The sequence below is a fragment of the Bubalus bubalis genome, chromosome 21, assembly GCF_019923935.1.
Source record: "Bubalus bubalis isolate 160015118507 breed Murrah chromosome 21, NDDB_SH_1, whole genome shotgun sequence".
In the NCBI taxonomy this organism is placed as follows: Eukaryota; Metazoa; Chordata; class Mammalia; order Artiodactyla; family Bovidae; genus Bubalus; species Bubalus bubalis.
This window is the reverse complement of record NC_059177.1, coordinates 16,805,474-16,825,243: the sequence shown is the minus strand read 5'-3', so window position 1 is coordinate 16,825,243 and position 19,770 is coordinate 16,805,474. Positions and strand designations below refer to the sequence as shown.

General features: G+C 50.3%; 2 protein-coding genes across 10 annotated transcripts; both read left to right on the top strand.

Annotated features, from left to right (window-relative positions):
- Window positions 1-16: 16 nt before the first annotated feature.
- JAGN1 (jagunal homolog 1) lies at window positions 17-3,518 on the top strand. The gene is made up of 2 exons (XM_006070712.4): window positions 17-831; window positions 2,571-3,518. The coding sequence occupies exons 1-2, from the start codon at window positions 743-745 to the stop codon at window positions 3,031-3,033; spliced, it is 552 nt and encodes a 183-aa protein (XP_006070774.3). The 5' UTR covers window positions 17-742; the 3' UTR covers window positions 3,034-3,518.
- Window positions 3,454-19,735, top strand: IL17RE (interleukin 17 receptor E). Of its 9 annotated transcripts, none has more exons than XM_006070704.4 (19): window positions 3,454-3,592; window positions 6,049-6,318; window positions 8,284-8,396; window positions 9,194-9,285; window positions 9,600-9,615; window positions 10,179-10,301; window positions 10,926-11,023; window positions 11,284-11,443; window positions 11,538-11,677; window positions 12,580-12,648; window positions 13,737-13,803; window positions 14,764-14,939; window positions 15,020-15,067; window positions 15,149-15,197; window positions 15,379-15,530; window positions 17,181-17,249; window positions 17,729-17,780; window positions 17,863-17,961; window positions 18,445-19,735. In XM_006070704.4, the coding sequence occupies exons 3-19, from the start codon at window positions 8,312-8,314 to the stop codon at window positions 18,999-19,001; spliced, it is 2,052 nt and encodes a 683-aa protein (XP_006070766.4). In that variant the 5' UTR covers window positions 3,454-3,592; window positions 6,049-6,318; window positions 8,284-8,311; the 3' UTR covers window positions 19,002-19,735. The 9 variants fall into 9 exon arrangements, with proteins under 9 accessions (XP_006070766.4, XP_044789527.2, XP_044789526.2 ...); XM_044933591.2 differs by having other exon boundaries at window positions 3,473-3,592; window positions 6,106-6,318; XM_044933592.2 differs by lacking the exon at window positions 6,049-6,318 and having other exon boundaries at window positions 3,456-3,592.
- Window positions 19,736-19,770: the final 35 nt, after the last annotated feature.

The window sequence follows — 19,770 nt, the reverse complement described above, 5'->3', positions numbered from 1 at the left end:
ACCTGGGTTTGATCCCTGGATTGGGAAGATCCTCTGGAGAAGAGAAAGGCTACCAACTGCAGTATTCTGGCCTGGAGAATTCCATGGACTGTATAGTCCATGGGGTGGCAAAGAGTCGACTCGACTGAGCGACTTTCACTATCAACACATAAGTGATGCTGGTCCTCAGTTGTATCAGGAGGCATAAGGAATCTGTCTCACTCGTGGGCAAGTATTTAGTTAACGGGGTGCCTACCAGGTTTCTCTACTGTAAAGTTACCATTTCTTCTTGCAGAGATTAATCTGTGGGGAGATACTTCGAAACAATGTGGAAGATGCATGCGCTTGAGAAAGTCACAGATCCCTTCCACGCGTCAGTTTCCCCATTTGAGAAGTGGAGACAGAGACGTCTGAAACTTGAATTCGAGCTTAAGGAAGTGAAAGTGCTCGAGAGACTGGAGAATCAGCTTCAGCCCTTGGCAAAACCCCCAAACACTAGGAGTTAAATTTTTGAACACTCTAAAGGATGGGGAGAGACTCCCAGGGCTGAACCGAGACTGGAAACGCTCGCGTACGCCTGCGCAGGGACGTGACCACAGAGTTGGTCCTCCAGAGACAGAGAGGCCGGAAGTTGTCTTCAAAGAAGCGCTAGACTGTTGGGTTGGCTGAGCTGAAGCTCTACGAACAGGGTCGGCAGGCAGTTCCGAGTAGTAGTCGCGGCAGTTCGTCGGCTTGAGGGGCTCCAGGAGCCTGGGCGGGGAAGATGGCGTCTCGGGCAGGCCCGCGAGCGGCCGGCACTGACGGCAGCGACTTTCAGCATCGGGAGCGCGTCGCCATGCACTACCAGATGAGGTATGAAGTGAGGCGAGAAGCCCGCAGGGCCAGAGACGCAACGCCGGCCTGGTCTCAGGGTTTTGCTCCTGAGCCCGCCCTCGGGCACCTCCCAGGTCCCCTCCACCTGGCACGGTCCAGGGCCCGCCCCCAATGCCGGGAAGCCCCGTCACTCCTGTGAGTTCCACCCCTTGATCCCTCTGTACCTTGAGGGAGTCCGGGCCCTGGGGCGTGGTTATGTTGGCCCGGCTCTCCGACCTCGGGAACCTAACTCCTAATTGAGCCTCAGTTTAATCTGCCTTTTTGGTCTTGAAGAATTGGTGAGCCAATAATCTCGTGAGAATGTAACATAAAATCTAGCACAGAAGTCTGCCCAGTACGCGGTAGCTGTTAAATTTTGGGTCGTTTTGGGGTGTGGACCCTAACGTCGAGACTTTGCTTCAAACGAATTTTATGGAACACCCCGCCCCGCCCCCCCTCCCCCCCATCATGTAAGGGATAGTTCTGCGTTCGTTTATTCGTTCAACAAATATTTATTTACCTTCTACCAATCATGCATTGTGTTAGGCACTGAGGATATAATAGCGAAAGCAGCCCTGGTCTTCATATTCATGTTATACCTTCAGTAAAAATTTATTGACAAACAACAAATCTGGTCCCTGCCTTCATGGAGCTTGAAGTCTATGGGTGACTGATCCCCCTCCCACCACACACACACACACACCTTTCTGCACTTTCTATTATATGATATATATATTTTTTAATTTAGAGGTTTTCGCTCCTTAAATCCACTGAAGTTTCTCAGAATCTTTTCCACATCTTTTTTTCCAGAGTTTTAAAGAATGACAAGCCCTTTGGAACCTCACTTTATTCTTGTGCTTAGACCCTTGTTCAAGGGAACCTCACAACCCAAGCTAGCATTTTCATGCCTGTCTAGAGCAGAAACTCTGCCCTCTGGAGATGTGAAGGGGATATATTTAGGACCTAAGAAAATTCAAAGAATAAGAGAAAATTTGCTTACTTTAGAAGAAAAATGCTTACTTTTACTGAAGAAGTATGGACAGCCTGAGTTGGTTTCTTTGCTGCCAGTACCTCATTCCATAGGCTCTACTCATATGCTACGGTCAGGGTTCTCTTTTTTTAATGGCCGTGCAATGCAGATTGCAGGATCTTAGTTCCCTGACCAGGGGTTGAACCTGGGTCCTTGGCACTGAAAGCACAGAGTTCTAACCACTGGATCGCCAGGAAATTCCCCAGAGTTTTCTTTCTGAACACAGCCCTGAGTTACTCTTCTGTCTTTAAAATGACTGAGTCAGAGTCTTTGCAACTTCATATCCCGCTACTCCCCTCCCTGCCACAGTGTAGTCCTTCCACATCCAGCTGTTTGCTCTCCTGGAACACAAATGTTTATGCCTTTTTGCCTGCATGCTATTACCTCCGCTCAGAATGTCTATCTCCACCTACCTCTCAGAGCCTAGCTCAGATATCACCCTTGTCTAGATAGCCTTCTCAGTCAACTCATTTCAGTCGGAATTGATTAGTCCTTCCTGTGATCCCATATATTTTGCAACATAGATTTACAAGAGTTTTTCCAGTTCGTTTGTAATTACTTTTTCTTCCTCTGCTTTGTTCCCAGCCTCCAGGCAGGAACTATACCTTATTTATATCTGTATCCCTGTGTCCAGTACAATTGCTTGACATACAGCTGGTGTCAGAAAACTCTGAATGAAAGATACTTCTCCCTCTTCTCTGCCCCACAGTGTGACCCTCAAGTATGAAATCAAGAAGCTGATCTACGTGCATCTGGTCATATGGCTGCTGCTGGTTGCCAAGATGAGCGTGGGACACCTGAGGCTCTTGTCTCATGATCAAGTAGCCATGCCCTATCAATGGGAGTACCCCTATTTGCTAAGCATTGTACCCTCCCTCCTGGGCCTCCTCTCCTTCCCCCGCAACAACATTAGCTACCTGGTGCTCTCCATGATCAGCATGGGACTCTTCTCCATTGCTCCCCTCATTTATGGCAGCATGGAGATGTTCCCTGCTGCACAGCAGCTCTACCGCCATGGCAAGGCCTACCGCTTCCTCTTTGGTTTTTCTGCCGTCTCCGTCATGTATCTGGTGTTGGTGCTGGCGGTCCAAGTGCACGCCTGGCAGTTATACTACAGCAAGAAGCTCCTAGACTCTTGGTTCACGAGCACACAGGAGAAGAAGCGTAAATGAAGCCTGCTTGATGGACTGCTGTGTGAGGTGACGCCTGGGCCTCCCACCCAGTGAACTGAGAGGGTAAAGGCGCTGCTCTAAAATCTCCTTTGGTGATTTTGGCGGCTGCAATGTTGGCAACTAGTGCAAACTAAGCCTGGGTTCTGCAGAGCCCCTTCTGTTGCCATTAGCTGGTGGTGGAACTGTTTAATTTATTCCTGGTTGGTGGAACTGGGTGATCAACAGCTGTGAAACAAATTTCGGCTTGTTGAAGTTGAGGTCCTTCTGAGTTTTTCATCCTGACGTCTTCTTGGTCATTCTCTCCACTTCCATCCATCACCCCTTCCCATCAAAACTGAAGGAGATGGGAAATCAGTCAAATTCTCCTTCAATCAGTGGGTCCTGGAGCAGGAAACATCTGGGAGGCTGCTCCCCCTGCAGGTGTTGGTCTCTACTGTGAGACCTTTTAATTAAAAAGAACCTCAATAAAGTTACAACTGCCTAGTTCCCCCTGTGCCTTGTGTTGGGGATTTGATAGAATGTGAAAAGTGTGTTGTGTGATGGCCTTAAGCTCTCGGAGGTAGGTAGAGGCTCCCTGAGAAACCTGGCAGTGGCCGCAGGGAAGTGAACTGGGCACAGGGAACCTAAGTCATAGTTGAAACCCTGCAACTGATGGGCAGGAGCTACCATGCACCATAAGGTTAACCTCCACCTATAAAATGGTCCATTCTCATTTATGCAGCTTGGGTTATGGGCTTGTCTTTTGACTGGATATTCATGGTTATCATTCAGTGTTAACAGTGTGTTACGTGTGTAATACTGTTTTATGGTTTCCAAATGAATTTTAAAGTATCCTACATATAGGGAATTTGCAATCTCCATGAAGCATAACATCCTTGTGAAACATCCAGTGAACACAGTATGTAATGGTGTGGAGCAGATAAGTGTAAAAGGGATGTGGTAAAGAGATCTGTGAACTAAACCTCCTAAAGTCTGACACATTGTAAATGTTTATTGCTTGAAGGATGAGTGTCCCTTTGCTCTTACCTGCTTGACTTTGTCATGTCTGGATGACGCCCAGATTCTAACTGTGGATCCCTGCCCTCCAGAGTCATTCTGTTCTATAAACATTCTATGTACTCAATCTCTATTAGGTACTGGCAGTACTTCTGTGTACCTAAGTTTTAGATGTCCTGATTATCTTGACAAACTGTGTGTCCTGAACTTAACTCTTTGCCTTCCACCTCATATCCATTTCTCTTTCTGCCTCCCTGTGTGCTGATGAGTATACCAAGAGCACAGCTCCGAATCATCAAGTCCCTTACTATGTGCCCTTGTTTTCTTTTTTTTTTTTTTCCTTGTTTTCTGAACAACCAAAATTCCTTAATCCCTTTCAGACATGTCCAAAGTGTGGTCCCAGTGCATCACTCCTGGTTTATCTCCTGATACCCTCACACACTGTCTGTCTCAGTCAGGAGAACCTCTCATGAATCCCCGTATCAGTTCCATGTTTTCCCAATTTCCTTCAAAATTTTCCTTTCAAAAAACAAAAGTTTTCCTTTTCTACTCTTTACTAGTTACTTCTCTTTCGAGACCTAGTTTATATGGTAATTCTGGAGCCTTCTGGTTACTTCAGTTCAAGGAGTAAGGGTTCTTTCTTTGAATTCACATGTCACTTTAATTTTATCTTTTCTATTGACAGAACTACTAACATTTTTTCTCACCCCTAGTAGCTAATGTATAGTGTGCTTTCTGAATTTATTGAGTGAAATAATTTGTCCTACTGTAGACTAAAGTCGTAACAAAGAACTAGACTGATGCATGGGTAGGATTTGGAGAGCAGAGAGGTGCAAACGTAAATGAGTGGGTAATGGAGTTATGTGCACAGGCAATGACTGCTAATTTTCAAAGAACCGGGATATAAATAATTTATTTTTTAAAAGTATAAAATTGATTTGATTATTAGAATGGTACTTTACAGTCTTGGAACACTTCTCAAGACTCATGAAAATTAGTGTCAACAACCAAAAAAAAAAAAAACACCATTTGGTTAATTTTAGTTTTCTGCTTGTTGGGTTGTTGGGATTCTAACTTTTCGGGCTTCTCCAATCACTTTTTCCCCCTTGCCTCATGGTTGTAGTACTCCCTGAAGTAAACAAGATTCCCTTTGAAAAGGATCTTGATTTAGTGGGAAGAGGACTGTATTTGGATCAAAAGGCAGAAGGTTCACATACCAAGATCAGCCCTGCCTAATTCACAAGAATGTTTTAAAGATCAAATAAAGTCTTGTGAAAGTGCTTAAAGAACTCTCTGTAACACTATATAAATATGAGGAATGGTTATTAATCCCTGATCTTACAGAGCTAGAGGATGTAGGCATTGGAAGTACCCTTAGTGAGTATCTAGTCTGTGGGAAAGGCACTGTGGTATAGTGGAGAAACAGTTTCTGATAGTACACTGACTCAAATCTAGCCAGACATTTTGCTTCCTTTTGCCTTGATTTGAGCCTCGTTTGTTTGATCTAATATATGGGGGATCATAGTATGTACCACACACGGTGGTTGTGTGGGTTCAGTAATGTATGTAAATTGGCGCTCATGCTTAGTCGCTGAGTCGTGTCCGACTCTGACCCCATGGACTGTAGCCTGTCAGGCTCCTTCTGTCCATGGGATTCTCCAGGCAACAGTACTGGAGTAGGTTGCCCTGTCCCCCTCCAGGGGCTTATCCTGACCCAAGGATCGAACTTAGGTCTCTTGTGTCTCCTGCATCACAGGCGGATTCTTCACTGCCGAGTCATTGGGAAAACTGTGTAAGCCATAGTATGTGCTTAGCTTAATAAAATATCAAAATCCCTTCCAGTGATGAGCAGTGTTGGTGCTTCCCTCTCATGATGGAAGTCCCAGCCACTTCTCTTAAGCATAATTTCTTGCCTCCATATTCTGGAGTTTGATTCCTTCTGGAAGAGCAGGAGTAAGAAAGGGACACTTGTGTACTCTTGGTTTTTGTTGGTCTAATTTGTTGGGCCTTCTTGCACAGGGTGCCCTGATAGTAGGCACAGTTGCCTCAACAGATCTTGGGAATCTGCCATCACAGGAAAAGCCTAGAGACCCTGCTGCAGTTGTCTGACCAGAGTCCACACATGGATAAAGCTTTGTCAGGAAAAACGGCTGTCCAAGGCCCCCATAGTGTACTCTACCTGAGCACGTGTCAAGGCCTGCCATGACCTCCTGAGCACCTGGCTTGGTCCCCAAGTAAAGGTTATTGGAGCATGAAGTCTGGATCAGCTCATTCAGACACAAACCACAGGTGAGACAGGCCCTGGCCACTTTCTAAAAGGATAGGACCTAGTGCTGCAGGCCTACCACACACCACTGTTGCCATTACTCCCATTGGCCACCTCCTTTTCCAGCCACAGAAGTATTCCTGCTCCTCCCTTGTTGACACTTGCCAGACAATCCTTACTCCCCTAGAAATCTGATCACTGATAACTCATTCCCATAAGACATACGTATCCTTTATTCTTTCCATCTATTATGATTTCTTTCCCCACATTGTTAACCCTGCCAACTCATCACATTGTTCAGTCTAGTACTTCTGTGGACTACAAGGCCCAGAAACCACAGATCTCCCTAAAGCAGTGTGTTGTGACAGAAAGAGCTAGAAAGACATGGGGGTGAGTCTCCTCTTTCCGTTTTGTGTTTGGTTAAGTTACTTAATCTTCCTGGTGTTCCCAAGCCTGTAAGATGGTTTGGTAAGACTGACCTCAGGGGTTATAGACCAGTGGGCCAAGCCCATAGCCCAGAATCTGATGGTAGGAGTTCAGCAAAATGTTGGTCTTCCCCAGGGTGTGCTAGAATTCACCCACTGTACTTTTTAAACTCCATTTTGGGAAAGGCTCCACAATAAATGAACTAGCAAAACAAAAAAATATAGACCTCCTTTTCTCCCTCCTTTCCCCTGTTTTCTGTCTCTTCTGCCTTTTATACATGCTCTTTTTCTTCCCTTTCTTATGTATGTATATGTGTCTCTGTTATTTCTTTTCCACTTCTCCCATGCCTTAGCCAGAGTCAGGGAACAATTAACCAAATGTTAAATGTTTTCATTGTGAGAATCAGAAGATGAACATGAAAGTGTTAGTCTCTCAGTTGTGTCCAACTCTGTGACCCCATGGACTGTAGCCTGCCAGGCTCCTTCTGTGTATGGAATTCTTCAGGCAAGAATACTGGAGTGGGTAGCCATTCCCTTCTCCAGGGAATCTTCCCAACCCAGGGATCAAACGCGGGTCTCCTGCATTGCAGGCAGATTCTTTACCATCTGAGCCAACCGGAAAGCCCAGAAGATAAAAGGAGTCAAAAGTGAAAAGTGTTTGAGAACGGAGCCAACTTTCTCACTTGGTGCCCCCGGCACTAGAAAACACATTATCGGTATAGATCTAAACCATTGTGGGCTAAGTGAAAAATTAGGGGGAAGACTCCGTAATCTATCTGAGCCACCAGGGAAGCCCAAGAATACTGGAGTGAGTAGCCTATCCCTTCTCTAGGGGATCTTCCAAACCCAGGAATCGAACCGGGGTTTCCTGCATTGCAGGCAGATTCTTTACCAACAGAGCTATCAGGGAAGCCTTAGTATGGCCAGACCACCCTTTTCTCCCTTCACATCTTAGCAGTTTGTTTGCAGTGATGGGCTCCAAGGCCAAAAGAACTTAGGCAGGCAGGCCCTTAGAAGTTCTCAGGAGCAGAGGAGCATGAGGCAGTGGGAGGAGAGGCCCTAGGATGGTAGAAAACGAACCGTGAGAGGCTGGCAGAATTGGAGCTCCTTGGGCTTAGAGACCTTGACCAAATCATTCTCTTTTCTGCTTCTTATTTCTCTCCTTAATTCTCACTTACCTGTGTTGTAAGATAGTTAAGAGGATCAGCTCTGTAACTGCTTCACATATGAAATGTGAAATAAACTGCTTAGATGAAACATCATAGTTTACATTTACCCAACTACAAAGCACCTATTTCATGACATCCACTTCTAGGCACTGGAGAAACATAAAGAATAAGAAAAGATCTTTCTAAGGAACTCAAGAGTTAGTATCTTTAGGATAATGGGTACAATGGGGGTCTTCAGACAGTGGGCCTGAAGACTTAGAAACTGTTGATAGAATTGGCCTAAAGACAGCTATGGTCAAGCTACTGAAAGGTACAGAGGGCTAATAACAGTGTCAAGGTACCTTCACCCAGTAGGTGTGCCCCCAACTTTTTTTCCACTGTGTGTGTCACCAAGGTGAGAGCTGAAGCAGCTCAAATGCTCCATGAGCAGGAGGAAGCCGTGGGACGACGGGGAGGGACCCCACAGAGAACAGAGCCTTGTCAGCATCGGAAACCACAGGAAACCAGGTCAGTGCGTGGGGCCCGCTCCCTCTGCTCCAGCACTCAGCTCTGAACTCTAGGGCTTCCTGAGCAGACTGTACTGATTAGTGGATCCTTGGAGCTGGAGGCCTTTTGGCAGAAGAGCTAGAAGAACAGGCCAGTGGGTCATCAGAAAGCTACTCTATAATCCTGAGAGTCAGCCGGGTAGGGCCAGGGTGCGTTGGGGGACACGTGAGCTTTATGTGCCTCCTATAGTGCTTTCTTGTTCCACTCTAAATAGTGCTCAGTCACCTCTGTCTCCAGCACCCAATGCACAGAAGTGCTTGATAGCTCTGTCAGCCCTCTAAGTGAGAGGATGAAGCATGTGTCCAGGGGAGATCCAAGTCCCAGAGCTGCTAAGGGGTGGGTCCCATCTACAGGGTGTTGCAGGAGTAGGAGGGGTTAAGTAGATGCAACCTGCCATCCACCCCCTAGCCGTATACCCGCCTCTTTCCTGTTCTTTGCCAGAGCAAGAGCCCCCTTGCCCTTTAGGTAGGGGAGCGGGGTTTTCTGAGGGGCAGATGTTCCCCAGTCCCTGCGCTTGGGGAAGGAATGTGGCCTGGCCGGCTGGTTGGGAACGAGGAGGAGCTCTGGGGCAGGGCGGGGCAGGGGCAGGCTGAGGCAAGGGCTCCTGCTGGCAACGCACTCCCGGCTGCTGCGCAGCAAGCCAGCCCAGGCCCTGCCGCCCACCTTCGGGCCGTGCAGCCATGCACTGGGCGCCTTGACCCCCACGGAACCCCATGGGGAGCCCCAGACTGGCAGCCCTGCTCCTGCCTCTTCTCCAGCTGATCACTGGCCTGTCTGCCTCTGCTGGGATTGGCTGCCCCTTACTTCTCCGCTGGAGCACCCGCTGTCTACTGGCCTCCCGCATGGTAAGGTGCGCCTGCCACTGCTGGTGGGGACACCTGGCTCGCACAGGCTCATAACACTCCCCACTCTCCAGCCTGTCCTTTCCTACCACCCAGGTCCCTAAGCTCTGATCGCAGCATCAGCGTGTCCTCTACACCATCTTGAAGAGATAGCCATAGTCCCAGGGCACCGAGGGCCTGGGCAGGGTGGAGCTGGGAAGAAGAGAGCCGGAGTGGATGGGCTATTGGTTTACGGGTCTCAAGCAGGGAGAACACCCCTGTGTGAACCTCTGCTAATTATACTTCTGTCCTTTCTTTTCCCTACCTGGCCCTGTGCTTTCAGGATGGCAGTTTCACTGGTGAGTCTCATTCCCTGCCCTGCTCCCCTTCCCTGTTTCCTCCATTCTAATTTTTTTTTTCTCTACCTAAGAAGTGGCATAGTATCAAGGGAAAAGCACAGGGTTTAGAGTGAGGACAAGCCTGGATTTGCATTGCAATACTGCCACATACTCCACACATGGCTTCGGGCAGTGCACGGTGTCTGAGGGGTACAGCAGCAGAGTAGAAATGATTGTACAATGAAAACTGTTGTCCCTGAGCTGTGGGGAGGATTAAATGAGAGCCAGGTAAATCTCCAGGCACTCTGCCTTGATTAGTTCTTCACCAGTCAGTCGTACAATGATCCTTGCTATTTTACGGTACCTTCTGCTTTACAAGGTATTTTGCTGCACATTATCTTACTTGAGCTTGACAGCAGCCCCACTTTATGAATGAGGAAACTGAGGCTTACAGGAGTCTGTAACTTGCCTCAAGTCACTTGGCCAGGGTCTAAGTGGCAGTGCTCAGCCTCAAGTCCAACTTGTCTAAGGCAGAAGGGACCTCCTGGGACCTTACTGTCTGATTTCCTTTTCTTCTGTCACAGGAAGGTCTGCCCAGATTCCTCACCATACCCAGCCGGCCCCCCACCTCTCCCCAAAGCCTTGGTGTGCTTGCTGCTGCCACTGTCCCCACTGCTGGTGTCTGCATCTGGTGTCGGGTCCCTCGGGTATGAGAAACAGCGCTCTGGGCCATTCTTAGAGGAGATGGGAATTGGGGGAATTGGGGGTGAGCCAAGTGAGATATATCACACTAAAAGAGATGTTAGTCCTGTTGCCAACCTCAGCAGAGACTTCAGCTATCCTGAAATAGCACACTGTGCCTACTGATGAGTTCTGTTGTATCATTTTGTGAAGGTGTTTCTCCTTTCAGCTGGTACCAGTTCTTGGGATTAAAATGTTTCAGTTCTATGAATTTACTATTACTGCGTTCTAGTTGTAAGGCAAGATCTGTCTTATAAGAAAGAACAGACAGATCTTATTCAGCTCTACATTTTTCTTGCCTACCTCAGTGCCTGGGACATACTAAATTCCCACACACTGCTTAAGAATCGACAGTTTATAATTTTTCACTGTTATAAATAATGCTACTATGAATCTTTGTATACACATAGATTTTTCTCTACTTAAGAAATTAATTCTCTTTGGTTGTATCATAACTTTCAGGACTATAGAAGTTTGGGAGCATTACCCTCCCTGATGTAAAATGATTGACTGTCCAACTCCAGGTCACATCTTCAGATAGGGGAGGGACTGTGAAGGGCTGGATAGTAAATGTGTTGTTCCCTGTGCAGGGCTTCAGTGGGGTTGGCTCCACCTCCTAGTGCAGAAATCCGAAAAGTCTTACAAGTTCTGGCTCTGTAGGAGACACAGGATGCCAGCGTCTGCTCAGGTACTCTCCCTGCCAATGCCAGCCCTGCCCTATGCCCTACAGCCCTTCCCTTTCTGGCCTCTCCTTCTGTTTTCCAGTCACCCAAGAGAGAGGGAAAGCGTGGAGCTGAAGTAGACTCTTCTGTCCATTACACAGTTAGGGACACTAAAGCTTAAATGTTGAGCAGCTTGCCTGTTGTGCCCCGGGCTGCTCCATAGACAGGAATAGAAGCCAGAGTTCCTGATTTCTGCCCTGAGGCCAACCTTGCTGTCTGCCTGCAGAGGAAGTTGCTGAGTAGCTGCTGCCTGTCTGAGAAGGGCCATCACAACTCCAGCCTCTCCCCAGATAGCTCCCACAAGGGGCTACGCTCCAAAAGAACCCAGCCGGTGGATCCAGAGGCAGGGGAAGGTCTCTCCAGATCCGGCTCACAAAAGCTTGGAGGTAGGCACATCATGTGACTGGAGATAGTGGAGCCAAGTAGTGGTGCCTGTGCTAAGGCCAAGAGACAAGGCCACCAAATCCCCCTTCTCCCCAGGACCTGAGTTCTCCTTTGACTTGCTGCCTGAGACAAGGGCTATTCAAGTGACCATTCCTCCAGGCCCAGAGGTCAGTGTGCGTCTTTGTCACCAGTGGGCACTGGAGTGTGAGGACCTGAGCCATCCCTTTGATGCCCAGGTATGGAGTGCCATCTGCCCATAAAGCCAAATCACACAGGGCTGGAACCAAAGGACCTACCCATTGTACAGATGAGGAAACTGAGGCCCAGAGAGGAATGGTAATTGTCCAAGACTTCTTACAAGTCTGAAGTGCCTATCATGAAGACTTTGAACTAGAGAGAGAAGGCAGGGGGGCCATGTCTCTTGGCAGGAGAGGAAGGGAAGAGGGGGTAGAGACCTGGGACAACCATGAATGCCTAGCAAGGTGAGGAATATGGCACTTAACCTCAGTGCAATGACCCTCAGTGAGATTCAGGTTGCCTTTTCAGTTCCACCAAGATGTTGTTTTCCCTGAGAAAGTAATAAATTGGTCACATCTGTCTTGATACCCTTCGATCTCTCTCTCTTTTGTCACTGCTCCTCAGAGAATGAGATGTCCCCTGTTCTCCCAGCCTGTGGCCTGACATCCCACCTCAACCTCCAGTTGTCATGGATACTCTTGTATACAGTTGGAGCCATTTGCAGGGACTGATGCTGTACCCAAGTCCCTCAGGTCTCCACATTTAAAATGATGATGATGCCTCCCGACATCATCGTGATGCTAGCATTTAATGCATTGAGTTGGTGCTTCTAGCACCTAGCACCCTCCCCAGCATACAGTAGGGGCTCAATAAATGTATATTCCTTTCCCCAACTCCTCCCTCCCCCTATTCCATGTATTGAGACACTTAGAGCAGATGGCCAGACTACAGGACAGAGACCCCCTGAGAAGGAATTTGTCAGTGAAAGAAATAAGCCTCAGATAAGAGGAAAAGCAGGATGTATGGTGGGTAAGTTCCAGCTTCTTCCTGCCCTTGTCCAGGGTGCCTCTGCTCTTTCTCAGCCCCCTCTTCATCTCTCCCTTTGCTGAACTGTCCACAGAAAATTGTGCCTGGGAGCCACACTGTAGATCTGCCTTATGAATTCCTTCTGCCCTGTCTGTGTATCGAGGTAAGCAGAGGGAAAGGTGTGGATGGTCCATGCTCCACTCCTAGGCCACCCAGACAGCACAATTGGTCAAGTGTATCTCCACTGAGTCCGGTTTTAAAAGGGCTGGTGTTAATGAGATGCTGGGGGAGACTGGTGCCAGCCTAACAGTGAGCCTCACACTGGGTCAGGGGTGGAGGTGTCCTGCTGATCATGGGATATTCCTGGGGGTGGTTCCAACCTCAGCCCCACCCAAACCCAGCTTGCTTTTGTTGAGACCCAGCCTCAGCCTACCCACAGAGCAGAATAGACAGCTGCCTTCACTGGGTGTCCTGAGCCGTTAGGGTGTGGGCTCATGGCCACTGCAAGGTTGCATATGGCTCCAGAAGTGCCATTCCCACTAGCCCTACATGGCAGTCCTCCTCCTCTGCCTGTAGGGCTGAGGGGGCCTAGCATTAAGACTTCTTTTAAGGGACTTCCCTGGTGGTCCAGTGGCTAAGCCTTCACACTGTCAGTGCAGGGGGCCAGAGTTTGATCCATTGTCCGAGAACTGGATCCCACATGCTGCAACTGACGATCTCACGTGCTGTGACTAAGACCCAGCACAGCCAAATAAATAAATATATTTTTGAAAAAAGGCTCCTCTGGGATAGACAGAAAAGTCTGGGGGCCTTGTTACTGGGAAGGAGATGAAAGGGAAGGTACAGGCAGAGACATGTAATGAGGAGCGCCTGCCAGGGGTACAACGACTGGATGTTGAGGGGAGAGGCCTGGAAGGGCGCTTGACAGCTTGGAAATTGCTGAGAATGGACACCTGGGAAGGCAGAAGTTGAGGAACATGGACCTCATGATTTGCCTTTTTCTGGGGCTAGGTTCTCCTCTCCCAGAGAAGAGGACTCAACCCCTCCCTCACTGATCTTGCTCCTATAGTCCGGAGTTCCTCCCCAAGCGCCTCCACCCTGGCCTGCACCCCACACGGCTGCCCCTCCTTGGTGCCCAGCCAGCTCAGGCAGCTTGTGTCCAGGCAAAGTCAAGCCAAAATGAGTTTCAAGTCTGAGTGATGTCGGGAAAGCCAGTCCTCTGACCTCCATCCCTGTTCCCTTCTCCCACAGGCATCCTACCTGCAAGAGGACACCGTGAGGCGCAAAAAATGTCCCTTCCAGGGCCAGCCTGAAGCCTGTGAGTGCTGCTCATGTGACTCCTGTGCACGCACACCTTCTCTCTGTCTCTCTCCCACACACACGTACATACACACAAACGCACGCACACGCACACCGTCTACACTGGTATGGGAGGAAGTCCGCAGAAAGCATGGGGCACTTTCTCTGGAATCAGTGCGGAGGCAAGTCATGGACTACCGTGTCTGCTAAGTCAGACTGTTGAACATTGTCCTAGGCACTATGGGAGGTTCAGAAATATCCACCCCAGGAGTCAGTGTACTAAGAGGGCGGATCAGAAGACCTGGGCTCATCCCAGCTCTGCTACTCATTCTTCTCTGAGCCTCATCTGTGAAATAATGATTCTTGCCCTGCCTCCCTTTCCAACTCCTTTATGAGACTGGAATTCAATATTATATGTGAAAGTGGTTGGTGACATCTATGCATATTGTTGAGCCCAAATTGCAGAGACAGGATGCTCAAACATGACAGATGAGTAGCACCAAGCAGCCTATGGTCCACAGCAGGTTTGTAACTAAGGAATAGGCTATAGGGCATGACCTGTGGGGACAGAGAAGCCCATGATGGTTGTCTCAGGGGAGGGAGAAGCCCATGGTGGTTGAATAGAAAAGGTCTCCTAAAGGAGGTGACACCTGAGTTGGGCTCAGAAAAAGGGCAGGATTTAGAAAAAAGAGAACGGAGGATAAAGCATTCCGAATTCTGAGAGGAATTTAAGAAAAGATACGAAGATTTTGAGTTTGGGGAGCAGCAAGGAGTTGGCCAGAAGGGAGGCACAAGAAGGAGAGGAGACAGCTAAATATAAAAGGTAATAGAAGGGGCTGGAAGCGGCATGCTCCTTTATCACCTAGGCAGACCATGGCTGTACCAAGCTCCTTCAGAAATATCATCCTCTGATGCCCTGGGGATCGGGATCAGTTTCAGGCCTCCTGGGCCTCACTCTCTGCCCCTGCTGCCTGCCCAGATGGCTCAGACTTCTGGGAGTCAATGAACTTCACTGACCACAGCCAGCACATTAAGATGGTCATGGCCGTGACACTCCGCTGCCCACTGAAGCTGGAGGCCTCCCTGTGCCAGAGGCGGGGCTGGCCCACCCTCTGCGAAGACCTCCCCAATGCCATGGCTCAAGAGTCAGAGGGGGTGAGTCAGGCCTTCCTAGGGCCTGGGTGAGCAGGGCTAGGGCCTGGGGCCCTGCTCTCAACTCTCTTCTCCCCCCGCAGTGGTACGTCGTAGAGAAAGTGGACTTGCATCCCCAGCTCTGCTTCAAGGTACCAGCATGGGCAACAGGGGCTGGGAAGGGTGTGCATGGTGCCTGGAGCTTGCTGACTTGCCATTCTTGGATTTCTCAGTTCTCTTTTGGAAACAGCAGCCACGTTGAATGCCCCCATCGGACATTCGGTGAGCCAATAAGTGACCCTGGCTGGGACCCCTCTCTCACCATTTCACCCTCACACAACTGTGGTGAAGCCAAACTCTATCCCTGCCCTAGACTTCTCTGTCAACTGCAGCCCAGCTCCTATAATCTCCCACAAAAACATCATCTCTCACCTGACGCTCTCCCCTCTCCCCCCCTCCACAGCAGCTCCATCCTGGAATGTGAGCATGGATACCCAGGCCCAGCAGGTGGTCCTTCACTTCTCTTCAAGGACACATGTCACCTTCAGTGCTGCCTGGAACCACCCAGGCTTGGGGCAGGACAGCGTGGTGCCCCCCGTGTACAGCGTCAGCCAGGTATGGCCTAGCCAGGGTTTGGCTCCCACTGGGACCTATTGATTAGAGCACATCAGGGAGAGGCAAGCAAATATCTGACTTACAGCATCTGCTGATTTAATGACTTCATAAGCCTGTATTCAGCTGCCTCTTCTGCCAGTCAGTGGAGTCTTCGATGGAGCAGTTTCTAGGCCTTTCCATTTCTGAACCAACAAGGATAAACAGGCAAGAGGCTGGCCCTCTCACTCCCAGCTGCTCTCTGACCCACTCCAACTGCCACCACATTTTGTACTGATGCCCTCTCCTGAACCAGCTGTCCTCCACACACCCCTGCCTGCCTCCACAAGGCATCGGGCAGGAGTTCTCTGTCTCTGGGAGACAGAACCCCAGGAAGCTGAAGTGCTTTTTGCAGAATACTGTGAACCACTGACAGATTTCACTCTGTCATGTGAACTAAAAACAGCTAACTAGCGGACTCTCTTCTGTGTATCTGACATAAAAACCACCATCAAATATATCCGCAAAACCACAGCACCAAGCTGACTAAGCATGGCTTGCTCTTTTCAGTTCTTTCTTATTCACATGCAGCTTGTTTATTTGTTTTATAGTCTTTGAGGGCTCCCAAGCAGACAGATGGTAGTAAATGCTATAGATTTAAGACAAAATCATGTGGGATGACCTAAAATAGGGAGCTATATCCAAGGACTCCTTTATTGCTGTGAGCTGGGAACATCATTGAATTTAACCATGGTTTGAGAGCCACTGTATTATGCCCGCTTACAGCTGGCTGGAGAATGGGGGCTCAGAAGGGCTGGGGCAGAGGGTGGAGGGTGTTTCCAAAGAATGGAGATTGATCCACCCTAACCAATGCCCAGAACACAGGGTGAAGCCACATCCTGCCTGTAGACGGAGGGCCGTCAGTTCAGCGTGCATTTATTCAGTGCCTGCTCTGTTCCCACTCTGTAATAGGCCCTGGGAGATATAAGAAAAGCATGTAACACAGCCTCTGCCCGTAAGGAGCCTATCATGTAATAAATAAGCACTACTACCAAATGAATACACACTGCACTGTGTACTGTAAACGGCATCCACCTGCATATTCCCATCTGAGGCTTTCAGTAACCCAGTGAAATAAGGATTATTATCATTATACACAGATGAAGAAACTGAGGCTCAAGGAGGAAGGTAGTCTATCTCGATGCAAAGATCCCACTGCTAGGAACAACAAAGGGAGTGTTAAGCCTGACTTTGCTAGCTGTGGTCTCCTGACTCTACAACTTACATTCTTTCCAATGGACAAGCTGCCCCTCCAGGTTTGCAGGGCAGAGATTAACCTCCTGGTTTGTGAGCTACTAGAGGACAGAACCAATGTCTGTGCCCACCTTGTTTCCTCAGGGCTTGGTACAGAGTCAGTACTCAGAGTATGTTTGTTGATGAGAGCCTGATTAACGTGTATCTGTGCCACAGTTCAGATCTGGGAGTGATCAGCAGGATCTGGGAATGAAGCCTAGGAAGGCTTCTTGTTGGGGTGGCACTTGGCCCTAAGCCTGGTAGGATTTGGGTGGGGGTGGCGTGGAGAAGGGAAGAGCACCGCATGGGCAAAGGCTCAGGGGCTGCACAGAGCCAGATTTGCCTCTGTGGGGACAGTCATTCTGCTCTTTGTTCCCACAGACTCAGGGCTCAACCCCAGTGACCCTAGACCTCATCGTTCCCTTCCTGAGGCCAGGAGGCTGTGTCCTGGTAAGGAGTTCTGCCCTCACTCTGCATACACACCCCTGGCATCTACGCCACAGGTGGCACATGGGGCAAATCCAGTCAGTAAAAATGTTTGATTTGGCCAGCACAGTGTTCAAAATTGGAATTAGTTGTCACCATTTAACTAGTGGGAGACGTCATATTTTTAAAAGTTGATTTCCGGAGTTTCTTGAAAACTCAGAAAGCCTGGTGCTTTGTGTCCACATTCACACGTGGCAATTGGTGTGGGAGCTCAGTGGTGTCTGATTACTTCATTCGGGACTTGTGCCCCTCCAGCTCCTCGTGGGTGCCCTGGTCCTCTTTGGGTTTACTTTCTGAGTTTGCCAAATCTGGCCCAGGCGCAAACCCTGTGCTAGAAGAATGCCCTCTCCAGGGTCCCCCTCTCCATCCTCCCACCTCATTCAGCTTCCCCCTGGAGGAGGGTTTACCTTGGCTCACAAGGGTCGGGGCCTCTGTGCCCTCAGGTGTGGAGGTCAGATGTCCAGTTTGCCTGGAAGCGCCTCTTGTGTCCAGATGGTAAGTTCTTGGGAGGGGACGGGGAGTGAGAGGGAGGCTGGGCACTGAGGAGCTGAGCTTCACCTCACCCTGCTTGACTCAGTCTCTCACAGACGCCTGGGGCTCTTGATCCTGGCACTGCTGGCCTTCACCACTCTACTGGGAGTTGTTTTGGTTCTCACGTGCCGGCGTCCACTGTCAGGTAAGCTTACTGGGAGGTAACCTGGGGACTTTTTTGGCTGCTAAGCCAGTTGCCCTCCCCTTGCTCCCCTGCCCAGGATGCCTTCCCAAAGAGCCTCCTCCCTGCTGTGCGCACCCGTCCTGTTACCAAGGCTTTTAGCCTTAGGCCCCCTAGTGGGCAGAGATGGTTAAAGCAGGACAAAGGTCCCTCTGCGGTAGTTCTCTGCGGCGTCTCTAGGCAAGAAGCAAGTGGGGTGGAAATGCAGCTTGCGCTGCACCTGTCGCCCTGGCCCTTGCCTCTTCCGGGGCACCTTTATCTAAATTAGCCCAAAGGTGCCCTATAGACTAAAGCTGCCTTGGGTACCCAACCCTGGCGCAGATGAGGAACAGGGAAGGTGGAGGGGGGGTGAAGTTCAACCCTATCAGGTAGCCCCGAGGCCTGGGAGGAGAGGGCTGGGTTTTCCTTTAGCCCCTTACACTGCTCATCTGTTGCTCCCGCCCCCAGGCCCTGAACGAGCGCCGCCGGTGCTGCTGCTGCACGTGGCGGAGTCTGAGGCGCAGCGGCGCCTGGTGGGAGCACTTGCTGAACTGTTGCGAGCCGCGCTGGGCGGCGGGCGCGACGTGATCGTGGACCTTTGGGAGGGCACACGGGTGGCACGCGTGGGCCCCCTGCCGTGGCTCTGGGCGGCTCGGGCACGTGTGGCGCGGGAGCGGGGCACCGTGGTTCTTCTGTGGAGCAGCGCCGGCCCCAGCCCCACGGGCGGCCCGGATCCTCGCGCTGCGCCCCTGCGCGCCCTGCTTCGCACCGCCCCGCGCCCGCTGCTGCTGCTGGTTTACTTTAGTCGTCTCTGCGCCAAGGGCGACATTCCCCCGCCCCTGCGCGCCCTGCCCCGCTACCGCCTGCTGCACGACTTGCCGCGCCTGCTGCGCGCCCTGGACGCTCGGGCTTCTACTGAAGCCACCACCCGGGGCCGCTTCGTCGCCCAGCCGCGCCTGCGGGGTCGCGTGGAGCTGTGCCGCAGGCTGGAACTGGAGGCCGCCAAACTTGCCGACCAAGGCTGAACAGAGCTCAGCGCAGTCAGGATGTCTGTGACTGCAGGCCTAGGGGCACTGGCTGGAACCCCCTCACTCAGCGTCCCCGCCCACTCCCCACGTTTCCCCAGTGTCCAACCTCTTCCTCCTGCTCATGCTTCCTCAGAACCCTCAGGGAGAGTCTCTTTTTACAGAGAACGCCCTTGACCTCAGTCCTGTGGTGGGTGGGGATCATCACACTTCCTCTCTCCACAAGTTCCAGAGAATAGTGCACGTAGGCTCCAGTCCACACCAGAGAGCTTAGGGCTTGGGGAGGCATGAGAGATGTTAGTTCTGACTGGGAGGCGCCTCCAGACGAGTGCGGGCGGAGTGGGGGGGGTGGGGTGCGGTGGAGAGGGCAGAACACCCCTTTGGGGCTAAGGATCCGCCTTTTTCAGAAGGGGGCCCTGCCCACAGTTGGAGGGAGGGAGGGCTCTGGACCCAGGGAAAGAGATGAATAAAAGAAAACATGATGGGTAAGCTAAGAAACACAAGGTGCCTCTTCAGTGTGCCCAGGGTGCTGAGCTGGGGGAAGGGTCAGCATTACCCTACCCAGGGGTGGTTATACATCATTCTGTGGGCCCAGATCCTCTGTGTCCACATTCACATCCACGTCTGTCACGTTCTCACAAGCAGTGCCTCTGAAAAGGCAAAGAGGAATCTGGAGATCTTGATCCTCACTGTGATTCTTCAGAGAGAATAAAGGAAAACAGGTGATGTGGGTCCGTGGTCGTGCAGCTAGCCTGTGGCAACAGCACAA